The 21,293-nt window shown below is 37.8% G+C and overlaps 1 protein-coding gene across 4 annotated transcripts in view; it reads right to left on the bottom strand.

The window, feature by feature from the left end:
• The window catches only part of INVS (inversin), a 136,630-nt gene that overhangs the window by 66,993 nt on the left and 48,344 nt on the right, over positions 1–21,293 (bottom strand). For all 4 annotated transcript variants that reach the window (XM_022600295.3, XM_089913449.1, XM_089913450.1 and 1 more), the window contains exons 4-5: positions 7,914–8,087; positions 3,702–3,869 (exon numbers count right to left, since the gene is read on the bottom strand). In XM_022600295.3, the coding sequence (XP_022456003.1) occupies positions 3,702–3,869; positions 7,914–8,087 (342 nt within the window). The remainder of the gene's footprint in view (positions 1–3,701; positions 3,870–7,913; positions 8,088–21,293) is intronic.

Raw genomic sequence — 21,293 nt, 5'->3', positions numbered from 1 at the left:
AGCAATTTTTGAAACCTACATATTCTCTCTCAGCAGAAGTGATACATTCAGAAAAAAAGTATACAGTCTAAATCTTTAAAAATTAAATTTCATATTTAACTATAAAAAGTACAGAAAAGATACAATAAACAACATGTACCATCTATCAATAGATTAAATAGGGATCAACATTTTGCCTAATGTGCTTTTTTTTAATCTCTTACAGATTCAGCTAAAGGCATATGTTTTGTATTTTTGCTTCATATATATACATCCATAAACAACAGTTAAATTTTGTATGTGTGTTTTCAATATTTATACTTATGTATTATACCATACATATCCCTGAATTTTTTCTTTCAAAATTATACTTTTGAATTTTTAATTTCAACACAATACATTTGGGTATCTATGATGATACTAGTCCATTTGTTAAACCACAATTTAGTTAACCATTCTCCTACTGAGGGATATTTAGGTTATTTACATTTATTCCCACTATTAACAATAATGCTGCAATGAACACGCTTCCTTTACATGTCCCTTTGTGGCACATGTGATTTTTCTCTAGCCCAGACACCCAGATGGGAAATTGCTGGGTTGAAGGATATTTGTATCTTCAGCTAGTATTGTCAAACTGCTCTCTAAATGGATGTACTAATTAACACATCCATGACGATGTGTAAAAGCTTTTATTTCCCCACATGCTGGTACATATTAACCACTTAGTATTATCAAACTTACAACATTTTCCCCCTTATAGGTATGAAAAACATTTCACTGATGTTTTATTTGTATTTCTTTTATGAATGAGGTACAGTTTTTTTTAATCATATGTTTATTGGATATTCGGTTTAAATTGATAGTTCACAACATTTATTCATTTTTCTACTGGATCTTTGTAGCAGATATGATGCATTGCTTAGGTCCCCCTTCAAGACTAAAGGACCTACTTCCCCAGCTGCTGCAAGTGCTGCCAGCAAATGACTTTTCTACTGTCATCCTTTTGGAATTGCTTCAGGTAAAGAGAGTTACCTCACCCATGGTCAGGTCCCTTCTCAGATTAGGTCATATCCAAAGCCAAGCTCTCTTGTCCAAATTTAAGAACTCTCTGAAGGGCCATCCCAGATTTAGAGCTGTCTATACAGTCAGGCTATTTTACAAAAAAGAGGATTAAAGGTATTATAAACACTTTGAAAAAAGAAGTAGAATATTACCACAATGGTATTCTAGGGCCTTGAGTCTCCCAAGGACCTAGACGCATTTATAAGGGAGAAAAAAAAAAGCCAAATCTGTGAGGAAATAAGATATTATGAGTGAGAATCATCCTCCAAACACTTCAGATCTTGGAATTCACACTTTAAGAATATAAAATAACTATCTATGAAACATGTAAGAAAATAAAAAATGAAATAAAAGGTGAGCAAGGAACAAAAATTCTCAAAATGATCAGGCAGATCTGAAAAAGAACCAAGTAGAACTTTTAGAAGTGAAAATGTAATCACTAAGATTGAAGACTAAATGAATAGGGTAAACAAGAGATTGGATGTAGCTGAAGAAAGACCTGGCAAACTGGAAGGCAGATCTGATGTAATTACCCAGAATGTAGTAGAAAGAGACAAGATGATAGAAATGTAAAAGAGAAGTTAAGAGACATGGAAAGTAAAATGGAAAGGTCTAAAATATGTATTCCTGGAGACCCCATAGGCAGGAGTAGAGAGAATAAAAGAGATGCAATATTTAAAGAGATAATGGTTATATATTTTCCAGAAATGAGATGCAATAATCAGAATGTATACCAAACAGGAAAAAAAAAAAAAAAGGCACACCTAGACAAACTGTAGTAAAACTGTAGTATGCCATATAGAAAAATTTTAAAAAGCAGCCTGAGAGAAAAGATATCTATAAAGGGATGACATAGACCAATAACAGCCTCTTCAAGAGGAATTAATGAAAGGCAGAAAGCAGCAAAATGACAGTCTGAAAGAGTTGAGAAAAGTAACTACTTAGAACTGTGTATACAGGAAAACTATATATTCAAGAGCACAGTAGAAATGTAGACATTCTTAACAAATAAAATCAGGGAGGGCTTCCCTGGTGGTGCAGTGGTTAAGAATCCACCTGCCAATGCAGGGGATACGGGTTCAATCCCTGGGCTGGGAAGATCCTACATGCCATGGAGCAACAAAGCCTATGCACAACTACTGAGCCTGAGCTCTAGAGCCCACGTGACACAGCTACTGAAGCCTGTGTGCCTAGAGCCTGTGCTCCACAACAAAAGAAGCCCACACACTGCAATGAAGAGTAGCCCCTACTCACCGCAACTAGAGAAAGCCCGTGCACAGCAACAAAGACCCAACACAGCCAAAAAAACAAAACAAAACACAAACAAATAAATAAGTTTATAAAAAAAAAAATCAGGGAGTTTACCACCATAGATCTACACTAAAGGAAGTTCTAAGAATTATATTTCAGGAAGTAAGATAATAATAACTCTAGAAGGAAAATTTGAGACTCAAGAAGAAATGCAGAGCAAAGAAATTAGTTAACACACAAGTAGAAATAAATTTTCATTGTACAAATAAAACAATAATATCTTTTAAAGTCTAATTTGTGTGTTATAAGCAAATAGGACTAAATATTAGACTACCATAGCCTGTAAGTTGGAATTTGGGAAGGAGTGATTAGAAAACCTCAAAGAATATACAGATAAATATTCAAAATTAATAAGAAAGTATAGCAAGTTGGTTAAATATATAATTAATGGCCCAAACTATCAACTGCATTTCTATACACCTGCAACAACCAGTTAAATACATACCCTAGATACCCTAGATATGCTTTTACAAAAGGTTCAGAGCAGCACTGTTGTAAATAGCAAAAAACTGGAAACAGTTCCAAATGTCAGTCAATAACAGACTGAATAATGTGTGTCATTTAATCTTCATAAAATGGAATACTATACAGCAGTAAAAAGTAATATATTACAGCTACACACAGCAACATAGATAAAATCACCAGCTTAACACTGAGCAAGAGAAAAGTATGTTGCGGAAGAATACATACAGTATGATTCTATGAATATAAAATTCAAAAATGTTAAAAACTAAACAATATATTTTTTAGGGATACAAACACATGTCAAAACTATAATGAAAACCAGTGGAATGATAATCACAAAACTGAGGATAGTGGCTGACTCTGAGAAAGGAGAGAAAAGAACCGTACTGGGAGGTATCCAGGGAACTTCAATGGTAATGTACTTGGCTCCTCAACTCAGTGATGAGTACATGAGTATTTGTTGTTTCCTTATATATCTTAAATGTATTATATAAATATTCACTTACATCTATTTACTATTTAATAAGAACAAGTATAAAACAAAGACAGGGATGATAAATATAAACTCAGAAAAGTAGTTGATAGGGGACAGGAATGAGCATGGCACAGGGAGAGAGAATGTATTTGGAAACTGGCACATAGGAAAGTTCTATTTGGTCTTAAATAACAGTACTAAAATGTTTTATTTCTTGGTGATGAGCTCACATGTTTGTTATACTCTTTTGCTTCATAATTTGGTTGTGTGTCATAAAAATGCTTTTGCATATATTGGATATTTCATTTTATATATATATATATATAGTGTGTGTGTGTGTGTGTGTGTGTGTGTGTGTGTATATATATGTATATATATATTTGGAAAGGCCATCCATTATACCCACCAGAATGCATCGCACTGTATGAACAGCACTCGGATCTTTGTGGTTGGCTGCCCAGTGAAGTGGGATCTTGCCTTCGACATCAGGAATTCCAATGTTGGAATCATGCTTGATGAGCAGCTTCACATGCTCAGGGTTATTGTAGTAGGCACTCCAATGCAGAGCTGTTTGCTGCAAAATTGAGAGATTCTCAAAATAACAATAACTACAGTAACAGTGAAAATACAACAAACTCCTCCCAAACTTTCAGTGTGTGACAGGCACTGTCATAAGAGTTTTATATATTTTATCTCATGTAGTCTATATCATGACAACTCTGGGAAATGAGTACTCTTGAATTTGCATGCGACTGATGAAGAAAATTAAGTACGAAGAGGATAAGTAATCTGCTCAAGGGTGTGAAGGTAGCAAGTGGCTGAATAGAGAGTTTAAACCCAGGCAGTCTGACTCCAGAATCTGACATCTTAACCATGGCAGGGATTTAGGTCATCAAGTACTAATAACTGATAATACTGAGAAAGAAAAACCCAGCGAAATATTTTATGAATAATTATCAACAAAGCAAGTGATCTTTTTTTTTTTTTTTTGCGGTACGAGGGCCTCTCACTGCTGTGGCCTCTCCCGTTGCGGAGCACAGGCTCCGGACGTGCAGGCTCAGCGGCCATGGCTCACGGGCCTAGCTGTTCCGCAGCACGTGGGATCCTCCCGGACTGGGTCACAAACCTGTGTCCCCTGCATCGGCAGGCGGACTCTCAACCCCTGCGCTACCAGGGAGGCCCCAAGTGATCATCTTGATATTGTACTAAGCACCTTAAGAATTTGATAGAAGGTTTATATTTTAATATCTGTCAGAAAAGATCCATGCATAGGAAATCATGGATCTAGAATCCATTTTTTATATCAAAGGATAAATTTAAATTTATAATTTTACAGGATAAATTGTTAAGATATATTTTGAAAATACAGCAACACTTGCTTTATTTTTAGATAAAGTTAAAAATGAACATGCTGAATTTGCCAATGTTGCTTTAAAAATCTCTTCTGCCATTCTCATCAACATACTGGTTTCTCTATTAGGAGAACTATTAATGAAACCACAGAGAAACTGTTTAGATATACTTTATGTCTTGAGAGTAGCACTGCCATGAATCCAATCTAGAATGAGATCATTTAACAGCAGGAACCAAGCTCAATTGTCACATTAAAAACTTAAAATGTTGGCATATGTGGTATTCATTCAAAGTGAACCTACAGGTGTCTAACATGTAGTTATTAACCCATTACTATTTGTTTAGTGATAACTGCAGAACAAAAAAGTCACAAATATCAAAGCAGTTAATCGCCTAAAACCACATTTTCAGTAAACAACATGTACAGTTTTTGTAGTTCTTTTCTTTTCCTATATTTGTCCTTTTTTAAAAAATTAATTAATTTTTGGCTGCATTGGGTCTTCACTGCTATGCGTGGGCTTTCTCTAGTTGCGGCGAGCCAGGGCTACTCTTCGTTGTGGTGCGTGGGCTTCTCATTGTGGTGGCTTCTCTTGTTGTGGAGCGTGGGCTTTAGACACGTGGGCTTCAGTAGCTGCAGCACGTGGGCTCAGTAGTTGTGGGGCACAGGCTTAGTTGCTCCACAGCATGTGGGATCTTCCTGGACCAGGGATTGAACCCGTGTCCCCTGCATTGGCAGGCAGATTCTTAACCACTGCACCACCAGGGAAGTCCCTGTTCTGAATATATTTACTGAAATATATTATGCTGTTGAACCTAACAGTAAAAAGTTTGGGGTTGCATTTTTTTTACATCTTTGTTTTTTATTTTTCTAGTAATTCTTTTTTTATTTTGACTGTGGTAAAATGTACATAACATAAAATTTACCATTTTAACTGTTTCTAAGTGTAGTGTTCAGTGGTATTAAGTATGTTCACATTGTTGTGTAACCATCAGTACTATTTATCTCCATAATTTTTTCATCTTCCCAAACTGAAACTCCATACCCATTTAACAATAACTCCCAATTCCCACCTCCTCCCCGTCACCTGGCAACCACCATTCTACTTTCTGTCTGTACGAATTTGACTCCTCTAGGTACCTCGTAAGTGGAATCTTACAATACTTGTCTTTTTGTGTCTGACTTGTCACTTGGCATAATGTCCTCAAAGTTCATCCACATTGTAGCATGTGTCAGAATTCCATTCCTCTTTAAGGCTGAATAATATTCCACTGTACGTATATACTGCATTTTTTTAATCCAGCTATCCATCAAAAGACATTTGGGAGGTTTGTGAGTAACATCTTTGGGCTATTTTGAGTAACGCTGCTATGAACATGGATGTACAAATATCTGTTCGCATTCCTGATTTCAATTCTTTTGGATATATAACCAGAAGTAGATTTACTGGATCATATAGTAGTTCTATGTTTAATTTTTTGAGGAACTGCCATATTGTTTTCCACAGTGGCTGTACCATTTTACATTCCCACCAACAGTGCACAAGGGTTCAAATCTCTCCACATCCTCACCAACACGTTATTTTTGTTTTTTTGTGATAATAGCTATCCTAAAGCGTGTGAAGTGCTATCTCGCTGTGGTTTTTGATTTGTGTTTCTTTTGTGATTAGTTATATTAAGCATCTTTTCATGTGCTTATTGGCCATTTGTATATCTTCTTTGGAGAAATGTCTATTCAAGTCCTTTGCCAGTTTTTTGAGTTGTTTGGTTTTTTGTTGCTCACTTTTAATGTATTTTATAATATGATTGGTCTGTGACAGATTAGAAATTAAAACAAAAACCGATCCTTCACCTCAGATGGTTTGAGACTCAGTGCTCTATGCTTTTGTCCTTCTTTCTTCTCTGTGGCTGCCTGGACTATGCAGATCCATTTTCCATCTCTCTGACTGAATAACCTCCCATCCCCGTTCAATAACAGAAGAACATACAGGGACTGGAAGACAGCAGGAAGTTCACAGAATATATTGGGGAAGACATGAAGCCCAAAGACAGTTGTAGCTTCTCAAGTGATTAATGGGTCTTGTGCTTTTTTCAGTGAAATATTTATTTATTTAGCCACACCACGTGGCTTGTGGAATCCTAGTTCCCTGACCGGGGATGAACCCAGGCCCTCAGCAGTGAAAAGACACAGTCCCAACCACTGGACCACCAGGGAATTCTCAGTGAAATATTAGCACTATAAATGCTATGAGTTAGGAATAATATTAATTTACAAGTTGTAAAATAAAGTTAAAGTTGATTTCAGAACTCTGGGTTATGTGAATTACTACTACACAAAATCTAAAAATCACATAAAGAATACTATGGGAGTGAAAAGATTATTGAATATAAACCCAGTGAATGACTTATAAGAGTTTTAATTACATGAGACTGCTAGAGTTAGCAAGACTCTATGATTAGTGCCTGATGAAAAGGAAGAGGATGATTGCATTTGTCTAACTAAAGACCACATTTTTTTCCTGTAAGGAATGATCAGAGTGTTGATCAAAACAATGACCAATGGGTCCACTATGTTAAAACTCAAGAGCAGGGAAGATAATGGACCCTAGTAAGAATGCCAGAGCAGATGTTAGAATCAAAATGAACTAATAATAATAATTTTAAGCTAATATTTATTGAGAGAATACTATGCACTGGGCATTGTGTTAAACACTTCATATATATCATCTCATTTTATCTTCAACAACCCTTTATCCCCTTTTTGCATATGAGAAAATTGAGGAATAGAGGAGTTAAGTAATTCAATGGACATAGAACAAGTGGTGGTTTTTACACTGAAACCCAAGAAGAATGATGCCTAAGCCCAGGCCATTAAAGCACTATGCACTTAGTACATTACCCAGGGCATCTGGCCACCACAAATCTAACTACCTTTAGCAACTATCTTGACTAGCAGTCAAATACTGAGTTGGAGTTAGACAGGCCTGGTTTGAATTCCAGTCCTGCCAATTGGATCTCGGGCGGAGTTTTAATCTTCTTGAGCTTCAGTTTTCCCATATGTAAAAAGATGATACTACCCACCACACCTGGTTGCTGGGAGGATAAAATGACAGAATTTAAGTGAAATACTTTACTGGGGTGTGTGGAGACTTGGAATTGTTCTACCATGCACGAGTGGTCATTTAGGCCTTTTTCCTTGAGATTTCACATCATAAAATAAAGCATTTGCTTTCTGCTCTATTTGTCTTCGATTTTGACAGTCCGTTACCTTGTTTTTATCCTGTGTATCCACTTCTCCTGGTGCCATAAACTTCAGCAGAAGCGCCAAACACTTAGGGCTCTTGTGCCGTGTAGTCAAGTGTAAAGGAGTCATTTCTTCTAGATCCTTCTGCATCCAGTTTGCTCTGCGTGTAAGTAAGAGTTTCATGAAACGATAATTTCCCTAAATAAAAAATAAGAGACAGTAAGAAGAAATTTAGTTTGGAGCCAAATTTTTTTTTAAATTTTAAAATGTTTTAAGCATTTTAATTATTCTGCTAGAATAATAACATTCAGATAAATTAACAAAAGGAAAATACTTATAATTCTACTACTCTAGCAATTGTTTTATTTTTTCATGTTTCTTTCCAACCGCTTTCTATATGCATTTAGTTTACTCAGTGGCTGGTCAATATTTCATTGTGTTAAGGCAAGACATTTTATTTAATCATTCTATTATTGCTTGTAATATTTTTTTAATAGAAAATGCTACAATGTACATGATTTTTCACATATTTTTTTCCATAGAATAAATTATCAGGAACCAAATAACTGGGTCAAAGGAGTTTGTGCATTTTATGGTTTTTGGTGTATTTTCCAAATTGCTATCTAGTTGCAACAATGTGTGAATGTATTAGTTTCAGCACAATCTGACCAGCACAGCACATATTATTTATATTCAAAGTATAATAACTTTGTGAAATAAGTAGAGATTTTAAACCCCAATTTACAGGTGAGGGAATTGAGATTCAAAGGGGTTACATATTTTGTTCACAGTCATTTGGTTAATAAGGAAAAGGTGGTTAGCTTTCTTGATGAGAGCTATTTACAGGTACAACTAAGGTAGAAGCAGCTTCCTCAAAGTTCAGGTCCCAGACTCATCTGTTCACACAAACACCAACCTAGAAATCACTGTAGGCCACCCACTTGCAGGCAGTGCTCTCCACACCAGTTAAACCCTCCAATCTGGCAGAACCAACCCATCTGGAGAAAGAAGTTTAGCTACAAGGGCTAGAGTAATACACTGGTGGGGACTCAGGTCGACCATTTTATAGTATGTCTATGTGAGCTTTGAAACCCTTGAAAAACATTCCAGGGGCTTCCCTGGTGGTGCAGTGGTTGAGAGTCCGCCTGCCGATGCGGAGGACACGGGTTCGTGCCCCGGTCCGGGGAGATCCCACATGCCGCGGAGCAGCTGGGCCTGTGAGCCATGGCCGCTGACCCTGCGCGTCCGGAGCCTGTGCTCCGCAACAGGAGAGGCCACAGCAGTGAGAGGCCCACGTACCGCAAAAAAAACAAAAACAAAAACAAAACAACAACAACAACAAAAATATTCCATAGTTCTGGGTTTCCCTGGTGGCGCAGTGGTTGAGAGTCCGCTTGCTGATGCAGGGGACACAGGTTCGTGCCCCGGTCCGGGAAGATCCCACATGCCACGGAGCGGCTGGGCCCGTGAGCCATGGCTGCTTAGCCTGCGTGTCCGGAGCCTGTTTTCCGCAACGGGAGAGGCCAGAACAGTGAGAGACCCAAGTACCACACACACAAAAAAATAATAAAAATAAAAAAAAATTCCGTAGTTCTTTTAAGCTCTTTCCTGAGATCTAGCTCCATATTTCCAATTCTGATTGGAGACTTCAATATGCTTGGTATCACAGATATTTCAAAGTCAACATGAACAAACTGCATTGCATGATCAAGTTCTCTGCCTACTTCATGTATATTTTCTCTTTCCCTATTCAAAGCATAGTGGCAGGCAGGGCTACCTGTCTTTTTCATCTTCTGAGACCCTCTACATCCTTAACATTGTTGGAAATGTGACCTTTAAGTATTATAATTACAATGCATTAATGTTCTACTATCAGGAGCTATTGGTATTAGTAAGGAAGACATTTATTGATTGAGCAGGTTCCCCACTGTGATGCATGTGAGGCTCTAAGTAAGGCAAAGGGAACTAGCTAGAGCAACAGTGAGGTGCAGAAGGAAAAATGAGACTTGCCTGCTTGCCTGCAGGGGCAAAGACAGGATTCAACTCAGCTCCAGGGCTGGGGCAGAGATAAGGGAGAACAAGGCTAGGAAAAGGGTCATAAGGTTGTCTATACTAGATGGACAAACTTGGAATGGACTGAAAAACAAATGAATGCAGCTTATTTATTTCCTTTCAGAGAGGCTTTCCTTGACCACCCTAAGCAGAACTTATTTTGTTCTTCTTTATTGCAGTACCCTTTCATTTCCTTCATAGTACTTTCCCCAGTTTGTAGTTACATATGTTTTTATTTCCCTTCACTGAGATTTCCCTCATAAGCAGTAAGCATCATGAAGGCAGAGACTATGTTTTGTTGACCACTGTGCTCGGCATGGTTCCTGGCACATAATAGGTGCTTAATAAATATTACTTGAAGGACTGAGTGAATAAGAGGAAATGAAATATCTTCTAGAGGTTTTTGTTTTTATTTAAAAATTCTTATTTACAGTTGCTAAATTAGATCATAACAGTTAAGAATATTAAGTCTCGGGGCTTCCCTGGTGGCGCAGTGGTTGAGAGTCTGCCTGCTGATGCAGGGGACACAGGTTCGAGCCCTGGTCTGGGGGGATCCCGTGTGCCGCGGAGCGGCTAGGCCCGTGAGCCACAGCTGCTGAGCCTGCGCGTCTGGAGCTTGTGCTCCGCAACAAGAGAGGCCGCGACAGTGAGAGGCCCGCGCACCGCGATGAAGGGTGGCCCCTGCTTGCCGCTACTGGAGAAGGCCCTTGCACAGAAACGAAGACCCAACGCAGCAAAAATAAATAAAATAAATTAATAAACTCCTACCCCTAACATATTAAAAAAAAAAGAATATTAACTCTCAAATATCTGGAATTTGGTTACTATTACTTTTTAATGTTTTATTTATCTGAGCTTCATTCATAGTGGACATCATTTATCTGGATTTTCTGATTTCACCCAATGCAAGTTTTTGAGAAGGTACTAAAATTTCCTCAAGAGGGCACCCTGCTCTAAATCTCTTGCCATCTTTTCTTTCAGAAAAAGAGAAAAATACCCAGGAAAAATAAACATATGTGGTACTTCATACCAAAAAAATAAGGTTTGACCTTTCTGAGCATAACATTTCAAATATTACAGAATAATTCATCATGACTTTTAAAGATATTCAATCAGTCATTGTGAATTTGAAATTTAGAGGAAATGGGAAGGAGAAGGAGGAAACTAGAATGTGTTGGGGGTGGCTACTGACTTATAGACATAGTGCTTGGTATATTTACATTTCACATTATTCTGCAGATTCTACCTACAGAAAACATCGTACACCTCAGTAATAATCACCCATTCATTCAACAAACATCCATTGAATCTTGTTACAAAGCAGGAAGGAGTAAAATGTTTGTACTTTACTTATTACAAAGCTCTTTGACATAGATTTCATCTTTGCTCCTCACAGAAGTAATTTTTACATATCAATTAAAGTATCTTCCTGTGACTCTAATTTCCTCATCTGTAAAACAGGAATAATAATAGTACCTGAGATTATCATGCATATGAAATGATAAAGGTAATCTCTGTACTTAGAACAGTACACAAAGCAAATGCTCAGTAATGTTTGCTAACTTTATTATGGACAGTTTTCCAATGTGGAGGAAGCAATAAAACATAAATGGTCAAGTGGAACCAAGAATGGCCCATGACAGAGGGTATGTAGATAGAAAGATCTAACTGAACATGGTATACATAGTTCAGTTACTGATTAAGGAGAGAACCAAGGTTAGGAACAGGTAAAAGTAAAAATAGTTGGAATGTTATAAATAATGGCTTTTCTGATTTTTTTTTTTACATTGAGAAAGATGTCTATACTCTACCTACGGATAAAGGTGATATAGTACCAACAAGAACATACCCAATAGGAATTTAGCTGGTACCCTGAGGAGGGGTCAGCTATATGATCAGGCCAGCTTCTTCTATTCCAAAGGACAGAGACACATCAGATATTACTGACGAATGCTGGGACTAGAAACAATATAATCCATTTGGACCAAGGTCAACCTCCTTGGTCTCATGAACAAGCATTTATTAAATGCCCAGTGTATGCAAACTCAATTCTGAGACTGAACAGAGGGGACAGACAACCTTTGAGCTAAAATCAGGAGAGTATTTGTAATATCAGTGGAAAAGAGGACAACACTAGTTTGAGGCAGCAAGCTATTTTGATAACCCCCTGAAGACTGTATGACCCTGGGGACACATGTTATAGGCTACTTTGTTTCCCGTAAAGCCTCCTCAATACAAAAGCAAACAAACAAAATGTCTAAACATTTCCTCACTATTGCTTGAAATTTGGACTTCTTAAGTTTTCAAGTTTATTATAACACAAATACTTTGGGGATGATTTGGAAGTTAACAATTTAGTATCATATCTTAGGGCCACACAGAACATGATCCTGAGGTGAAGACTGTTTTGGAATTTGCTTTTATAATTTCTGACTGGGTAGGAAATAGTATAAGATCAAAAGAGATAATAGATCAAAAGAGTGTATATCCTTAAGAAAATTCCGGTGGTAAGTGAGCAGAAATGAGAGCTAAAGTTACAAAAAAGTCCTGATTTCATCACTAAAAGGACATTAACTCTGATATGATGAGGTCTATTATGCCGGTGAAATGTGAAAATATTTCCTAGTGTCTCTGAAACATTGAATAAGACGTCGTTTCTGAGTTTCTGGTGTTTTGTTGTTGCCGTTGTTGTTAGGTACTAATAATCCTCATCTTAATCTTCCTGTAATTATTAACACCATGAGCTTCTTTTGTCTGTAATGTAAGTGATCATGACATTTGGATTTTCCCCAAATACATGAAAAGGAGTATAATATCTGAAAGGGTAAAAGAGAATGAAAAAGCTCTCTGACCTGGAGAACAGCTCTTGAAATGAATCTGGGAACAAATCAACTCAAAATGCCACTTAAGCTCATATTTTTGTCTGTCCAACTTGCTAAGATGAACTCCTTTTTTTAGGAAAAGTCATTTAATCTTAATAACAATGATATGGAAGTTCTGAGTGAAATACTTTGATATTTTGTTTTAGATTTTTCATTTTTAAGAAATAAAACATAACATATATGGTTAATACTCCCTTTGTGTCCTTCCCCAATTCTATTACCTTTTCTCTCTTTGGAGAACTTGGTGGTTATCATTCCAGTGAATGTTTTGATACATTTTATTTCTTACAAATAAATGTATTCATAAACTACATAGCATTATTTTACATGTTTTCAATCTTTATAAAAGTAGCCCTACATGAATCACTTGCCACCTTTAACTCAAAGCAATATTTTTGAGATGTATCCAAATTGCTTTGGTTCATACATTTTCACTGAAGAAAGCTTTCTGTCATATGAAAATAATGTTATATTTATTTATTCTCTAAGGGAATACTTAGCATGTTTCTCATTTTTCACTATTACAAACAATACTGTAATGAATTTTCTCGTAGCTCCTAGTACATGTGCCAGAATTTCTGAAGCTGCTGGGCTGAAACTGTTCTCTCAAGTAGTTACTCCAATTTACACTCCCACCAGTAATGTTTGAGAATGCTTGTTTCGCCACATCCTCTCCACACTTGGTTTTGTCAGACTTGCTAACTTTTGCCAATATGATGGGTATACAATTGTATTTTACCATGGATTTAATTTTCATTTCCCTTCTTGAAGTGGACCGTCTTTGTTAGCTATTTGTTTCTTCTTCTGTGAAGAGCTTTTTTGCACTGTTTACTCATTTTGCAACTGAGCTATTTGTCTTTTTCTTACTGATCTATAGAAGTTATTTACATATTCTGGATACTAATTCTTAGCTTGTTTTGCAAATATCTTCTCTCTTTGTGTGGCTTTTCTTTTTGCTTTGTTTATGTTCTTCTGCTAGGAATGAATTCATGATCTGAATGATGATACTGGTAGCTTTCTTAGCATGAGATTTCTTCATATATTTTGTTTGAGGGCTCATTTTAAAGAGAGGATTGTTTGCTGTTATTTTTTGTTATTTTTTGTTTTTTTTCTTTTTTTCTCTTTGCTCACCCTTATAGCTGCTAACATCCAGCTCCTGGTCCATTACAAGAATCTGTACTTATAATGATGTTTCGCAGCCCCATGTCTAGTGATACTAGGGGTATCACAGTTACTGTCACTGAGCTAGTGGGGAGCTTCCTGGTCCTGAGGCTTATCTTTGTCCTGCTCCTGCCACTTCTCTAAAACAGCTTCCTCTAAAGCTATAGCCTCATATCAAGGCAAAGAATACTCCCAAATTCTAAGTAGTTTCTTGGCTTTAGTGTGAATATAGGACTGCCTGTAGCAGTCCTTTGCCCCACTGGGACACTGAAGAGACTAGATATTTTCTCAAAACCTACATGTTTTCTGATGAATCTCTTTGCATTCTTGTTCTCTCTGTGTCCTCAGCACTTAATTTACTCTCACTGTAGCTGGGGAGAAAACAATTGTCCACCAAATGTTAATTTATTTTTTTGTTCATTTATAGGTTTGTGTATAATTTTGTCCTGGAAGTATTATAATTATATGTATAATAGCACAAATAAATGTAAGGTAGGCATTCTGCCATATTTTATTCTAAATCTTAATCATACTACATACCAAAAGATACATTATTTAAAACTGAAATGGAAATAATAGAAACATGATCTGTTACTATAAAGTCTAATGCTATCTATGTAATTACATATTTATAAACTCTCAAGGCATTTACCATGTTAATTTTTAAAAAGAATCACTAACTCTAGGAAGTATATAGGTCACAAATATCAATAACCTCTTTATCTCAATCTTTCCTGTAATGGTTGCAGACACAAATAAGTCTTAGAAATACCACAATAGTGTTGGGAGAGGCAATCTGCCGTGGGCCCTGAGTGTCCCTGCATGTTCTTACTAAATATGCCAAGAATGCAAAGCCGACTCCTCTACCTGGGCCATTTCTCAGAGTTGGGTTTGTATCAAGCAGTCTTAAGGGACATTAATGTCTCCCAGGACATTAGATAAAGAGTCTTGCTTACTACTTACTAAAGTAAGTAGTAAAGTCTGGAGCTACCCCAAATTCAGCATTCCTCAGATGCCATGTGAACCCCAGTGTCCATCTGGGACCTCTGCATTGCCTCCTGGTTCTTGGGGGTAAGGGATGCAAAAATGCAAGTGCTCATGCTTTTGCCATCAGTAATAAAGCTTTTTTTGTCTCTGATGGTAGTCTTATGTCTTCTGCCAGTACTCAGAACCAATTTATTACCTTGTAATAAGTTGGCATAAACAAAGAAAAAAGTAGGGTAAATTAAATCCAAGACCTGACAGTACAGGAAATGAGGAGGGGATACTGACGGAGACATAGTTTTCTTGAAGAGTAAGGACCAGGGCCCTGCAGGTCAGGTTCAGGGATGAGAAGATTCCATGTGATCATACCCAAGCGGTGGGCAAGGTTGGGGAGATAAGGGAACCCACTGTCCTGTTAATGACTCAGTGAGGAAGAGCAGGATTGAAACAAGCCACCCAAATGATGCCTTGGTCTTGGCTCACCTTCCCCTGGGCAAGCAGAGGAAGGGATGAAAGCATGACAATGGGGCAGCAAGCTGAAAGGCGATGTAGTTGTGGCCGCTGAGTCAAGGAATCTCCAAAGTGGAAACCAATGCAGAAAGCAATGAGACCCTGCTACTTGATACAGAATTTTGGGTGGACTGAAAACAGCAGAGGTTCCCTTGGCTGAGACATGAGTGGGCAGCTGCTCAAAAGTGAAAGTGAATGCAAAGCCTTGCCTGATAACACAGAGCCAACTGCGCCATGTACCTGATCCCTGCTATAGTCTGCTTTGTCTGGCAATGAGGACAAAGAACTGGGCGTGGAGATGGCCACTGTCTGAGGCAAACTGCTGGTTTAATGGTGCCCTTGATGCTCAGAGGTTCCCCTGAATGCCTTGTCCTGGTTTACTGATGATTTGGCTAAGTTAAAACCTGATGGCAACCACTGGGAGGCAGTCCAACGTCCATGACAACTCTGGAAGACCGACTGTGTACAGGGCAGGTCAGCCCTCTACATTCTATGGGCATTCTATGCCCCATGCTGTCCTCAGGAATCTGAAATTATCAAGAGCAGCCATGGCCTCCTTGAAAATAAACTCAGAAAGATTTCTGGTTCCACCTCAGTTACCTCTTCCTGATCCACACACCTGAGAGAGGTAGGGTAGTTTGGTTACTGTATGTGGCCACCCGCAGAAAGAGCTCATCTCCTTATGGCAGCCTCCTGGGAAGTAATCAGGACAGAAGGAATGGGGAATCATATACACCTATGTTGAAAATTTGGGGTTCCGCCCTGTCCATCCCTGGTTATGATGCTTCTTTCTTTCCCCTAAGAGTACTCCCAGGCTGGCCTCATTGGTACACCCTCTTGGTGGCAGCCCAACCAAAAGGGAGCTTAGAGATTCAAACTTAACTCTGGTTCAGCCACCTGAATTTGTTTGTTGATCGACATGGTCCTACATTATACACATCCATAATGACCACTTGCTTGAGTACACTACTCACAAAGTCCTCCTAAATGCCCACGTGGGCTAAAGTGGGGGACATAATGGGTCTCTGTAAATTTGTCCTATATGTATCTACCCTTCTAGGTGAAAGGTATGGGTGCAAGTAGGAGATGATGAGAGAAAAGGTGAGGAGTTCTAGCTATTAGGGTGGGACACACTGATTTTGTGGTTGAGGAGGGAATGCAACAACTTCAGCACCTGGGAAGGGGACACCTTGGGAGGTACAGGGAGGAAGAGGACAACTGATGCTCTCTTTGTCCTCTGGATCCAGTACTGTGTCCCAGAAAAAAACAAAATTACTTTTCACTACCTGAATCAAATAGCAGCTGAGGCTTGCAATCTGATCTGCTTTTGTGTTTGTCATCCCCATCCATGTGCTATGAAACAGAAAAATTCATGTGGACATGGATGGACCTGAACTCTTCTGCCATGCTTGATGCCATCAATGGCAGCATGAGAAGCCTTGGGTTATGCCATGTATGACAATCAAAGCTGTAACTACTTGGTGATACTGCCCATGTGGCTTAGCCAAACAATGAAATGGCGATCCACGTTTAACAACAAATCCTGAACTAAAGTGACTTGTGCCTCTTCAGGTTATATGTTTGTATCTGGGGGAAAGAGGGCCAAGAAATAGTTCTCCATTGGGCTTAGGGGTTGCTTTTCAGCCCCTAGTGCCTCATGTAATTATTGGTAATAACACCAAAGATCAGCAGGTCAGTCAAACTCCCTTGCATGGGTCATAATAGATAACAGAATAGCCTTAGAGTATATCTTCGCTGTATAAAGTAAGACCTACTGTCTCCCCTGGTACTTATTCACAGTGGACTTAATCCAGGACACTGAAGTCAATATTGCAGGTTGTTCTCATCCTGCGGCTTGGAGTTCTATTATTTAAATGCTGTATGAGACACATTAAACAGATTTGTTCCCAGCCTCTGTTGGTCAGATTAATCAGAGTAGCGGACAGAATGGCATGCTCATGTCAAGAACATGTAGGGCTAAGTGACGGGTTGCTGGGAGAAGCAATTTACCATGGGCCCTAATCATCACTGCATGTTCTTATGCCAAAAATGCAGAGACTTGACCACTCCTGGCCTAGGCAACTTCTCTGGGTTGTGTTTGCTGCAATCAATTTGAGGCGTGAGGTCATCTCTTCTGGGTTTACTAGCTGCTCACTACAAAAGCGTAGATTCCTGAAGTTCAGTGTTCCTCTGTGCTATGATGGAAAACTGCTGTGTGTGCAGCATCCATCTGGGCCTTCTGTGACTCTCCCATGGTTCTTGGGGGAAAGGGAAATCAATACAAACATATAGGTGCTGATGCTTTTTGCTATGCTGTGAATAATAAACTTCTTTGTCCCTGACCCTAGAGGCTTGTGTCTATTGTCAACATCCATGAAGCAGTAACAGACTAACTTCTTATCTTGCATATACGGTGAGACAAAATCTCAAGCCTCGAAGATAGTTCTATATTATTGTAATATGAAATGAAGTATTGAATATAAGAAGTGAAAAATTGATTAGAGAGGTGAGTAGGGGCTAGAAAATGGAGAGTCTAATACAGTATGACGAAGAGTCTAAAATTTATCATATAGGTAATGGGGTGCCAGTGAAGAGTTGAAGGAGGAAATGACATGAGTGGATTTATGTTTTTAAGAAATATCCTGGAGGCTGTGTGAAGTACTGATTTGAGGGAAACAAATCTTTGGTAGTGAGACTGGTTAGGGGGTTACTACAGCAATCCAGAATAGAAATGATGGGAGCTAAGTGGAAATAAGGGGACAGACTGTGAAATATGTAAGAGGCCTCCTGAATGGGTACAAATGGAGAGTGGTGTCAACAACTGAAAGGACAGAAGGAGAAATAGGATTAAGGATAAAGATTTTGAGTTCTGTTTTTCTAACATGTGGAGTTTGGGGTGTCTGAGGGAAATCTATATAGAGATATCTAGCAAAAAAAAAAAAAGAAAGAAAGAAAAAAGAATCTATATGGATCTGAAGATTGGAAGAGACAGCTAGATTCAAGATATAGGGTTAGGAATCATCTATATTAATAGCTGTTCAACTATTTTATCTAAAGACATAATTTCTGGCATAAATTAAAGTACATGAAACTGGAAAAATGAATCTATACATCTTAGCTGAAATAAAAACATGATTTAAATATCCACATAAATAGCTCAGTACAATGCAATCCATACTGTTCTTTTACCTAGACCATGAGATACTACTACCATATCAAATATAGAGTATAAGTGGATTGGAAAAAGGATGGGCCTTTCCTCATTATTCTTGTCTGCTTGGATCATTCTTTGATCCCAGTTGATTTAGGTGTCTCATTGTACTCTGGTTTCCTGCTTTTTTTTTTTCTTCTTCTTCTTTTTTTAAATTTAATGTGAATCTTTACAGGAAACAGTTACAAAAACCATTTTTGAATGACATGAATTACTGAGCTATAGAAATGAAATCAAATCTGCATTGCTTTTCCCAATCACAGACATTCTCTTTCTTTTCTTAAATTTCTGATTTCAAGCCTAAATACTGTGTTTTACGGCTAAAATGTCTAATTACTCAACAATTATGATGGTAACCACATCACTAACCTGTCATCTTATGCAAATCTGAAAAAAATGTTTTTAAAAAGCTATTTGACAATTCTCTAAGCAAAGGTTAAGAATGGTACTTCAAAGGCAGAATGGAGCTCTATTTGTTGCTTTTCAAGTTTAAGATGTTCATCCATCTGGCAGAGCAGCTAGACAATACATCAGCCAAGAACATCCCTCTGGCTTGAAACAGATTCTGGCTCTCAGAGAGGATTTGACTGAAGGAAAGGCAACATCTTTATTTGCTCTGTGGCTGAACTCTTCTAATATTTCTCCTCAATGCCTCCTCCAAGCCTTGGCTCCATCTACTAACTTGGTTTCCATAGGAATAGACAGAACTATCAAGTGGCACATAGTCAAACAGCACAACAGAACGAGAAAATGTTACTGTCAAAAAAAAGTAGACAGACTTTTCTCTAAGAAAAGAAACTATGAAAATATATCCTTGACTCTGAGGCTTCCTTACCCAGTGCTGGATTTTTCATGTGCTTTTCCTGCCTCACATAGACTATTTTTTTAAAGATTATTATGAAAATTAGTCCCTTCAGTGGAGAGGATTTCATACAAAAAATATTAAAAGTTATAAAACGCCGTGATGCTTATTTCCACAAGTACAATTCTCTTGTGCTTGTGAGCTACCCTCATTTATTCAGAGTGGTGTTTTGAGTTGGCAAAACCTTTTGGGCTGATTATAAAATGTATTTTGTTTCTCATAGTTTGACATTTTATTTATAGGAAAACATTTATTTCATCTTAAATCAGTAGTTCTCAAACTCTTGCATGCATCAGGATCTCTGGAGAGCTGGAAAACACAGTCTGCTGAGGACTTCCCTCAGAGTTTTTCATTCACTAACTCTGGTGTGGGGTCCCAGAATCTACATTTCAAACAAGTTTCTGGGAGACACTGGTGCTGATACGTCCAGGAGTTCACACTTTGAGAATCATTGTTTAAACAAAGAATCTAATAACAGAGTTCTCAACCCTGAAGAACATAAAAAAAACAAACAACAAAAACTACCAAAAAAAGAATGCCTGTTTCATCCTAGATCAATGAAGTCAATTTCTGAGGCTTTGGCACCAGAAAACTACTAGAGCTAATAAATGAATTTGGTAAAGTTGCAGGATACAAAATTAATGCAGAGAAATCTCTTGTATTCCTATACACTAACAATGAAAGAAATTAAGGAAACAATCCCATTCACTGCTGCAACAAAAAGAATAAAATACCTAGGGATAAACCTACCTAAGAAGGTAAAAGACCTGTACTCAGAAAACTATAAGACACTGATAAAAGAAATCAAAGATGACACAAACAGATGGAGAGATATACCATCTTCTTGGATTGGAAGAATCAATATTGTGAAAATGACTATACTACCCAAAGCAATCTACAGATTCAATGCAATCCCTATCAAACTACCAATGGCATTTTTCACAGAACTAGAACAAAAAAATTCACAACTTGTATGGAAACAGAAAAGACCCTGAATAGCCAAAGCAATCTTGAGGGAAAAAAATGGAGCTGGAGGAGTCAGACTCCCTGACTTCAGACTATACTACAAAGCTACAGTAATCAAGACAATATGGTACTGACAAAAAAACAGAAATACAGATAAATGGAACAGGAGAGAAAGCCCAGAGATAAACCCATGCACCTATGGTCAACTAATCTATGACAAAGGAGGCAAGGATATACAATGGAGAAAAGACAGCCTCTTCAATAAGTGGTGCTGGGTCAACTGGACAGCCACATGTAAAAAAATGAAATTAGAACACTCCCTAACACCATACACAAAAATAAACTCAAAATGAATTAAAGACCTAAATGTAAGGTCAGACACTATAAAGCTCTTAGAGGAAAACATAGGAAGAACACTATTTGACATAAATTGCAACAAGATCTTTTTTGACCCACCTCCTAGAAAAGGAAATAAAAACAAAAATAAACAAATGGGGCCTAATGAAACTTAAAATCTTTTGCACAGCAAAGGAAACTATAAACAAGACAAAAAGACAACCCTCAGAATGGGGGAAAATATTTGCAAATGAGGCAACTGACAAAGGATTAATCTCCAAAATATGTAAACAGCTCATGCACCTCAATATTAAAAAGAACAAACAACCCAATCCAAAAATGGGCAGAAGACTTAAATAGATATTTCTCCAAAGAAGACATACAGATGGCCAAGAAGCACATGAAAAGCTGCTCAACATCACTAATTATTAGAGAAATGC

Source organism: Delphinapterus leucas, chromosome 6 (assembly GCF_059928025.1).
Source record: "Delphinapterus leucas isolate spDelLeu-1000000601 "Yukka" chromosome 6, BTC_Dleu_Yukka2, whole genome shotgun sequence".
Lineage (NCBI taxonomy): Eukaryota > Metazoa > Chordata > Mammalia > Artiodactyla > Monodontidae > Delphinapterus > Delphinapterus leucas.
Note: the sequence above shows the minus strand (reverse complement) of the source record. Positions and strands in the feature narration are given on the sequence as shown.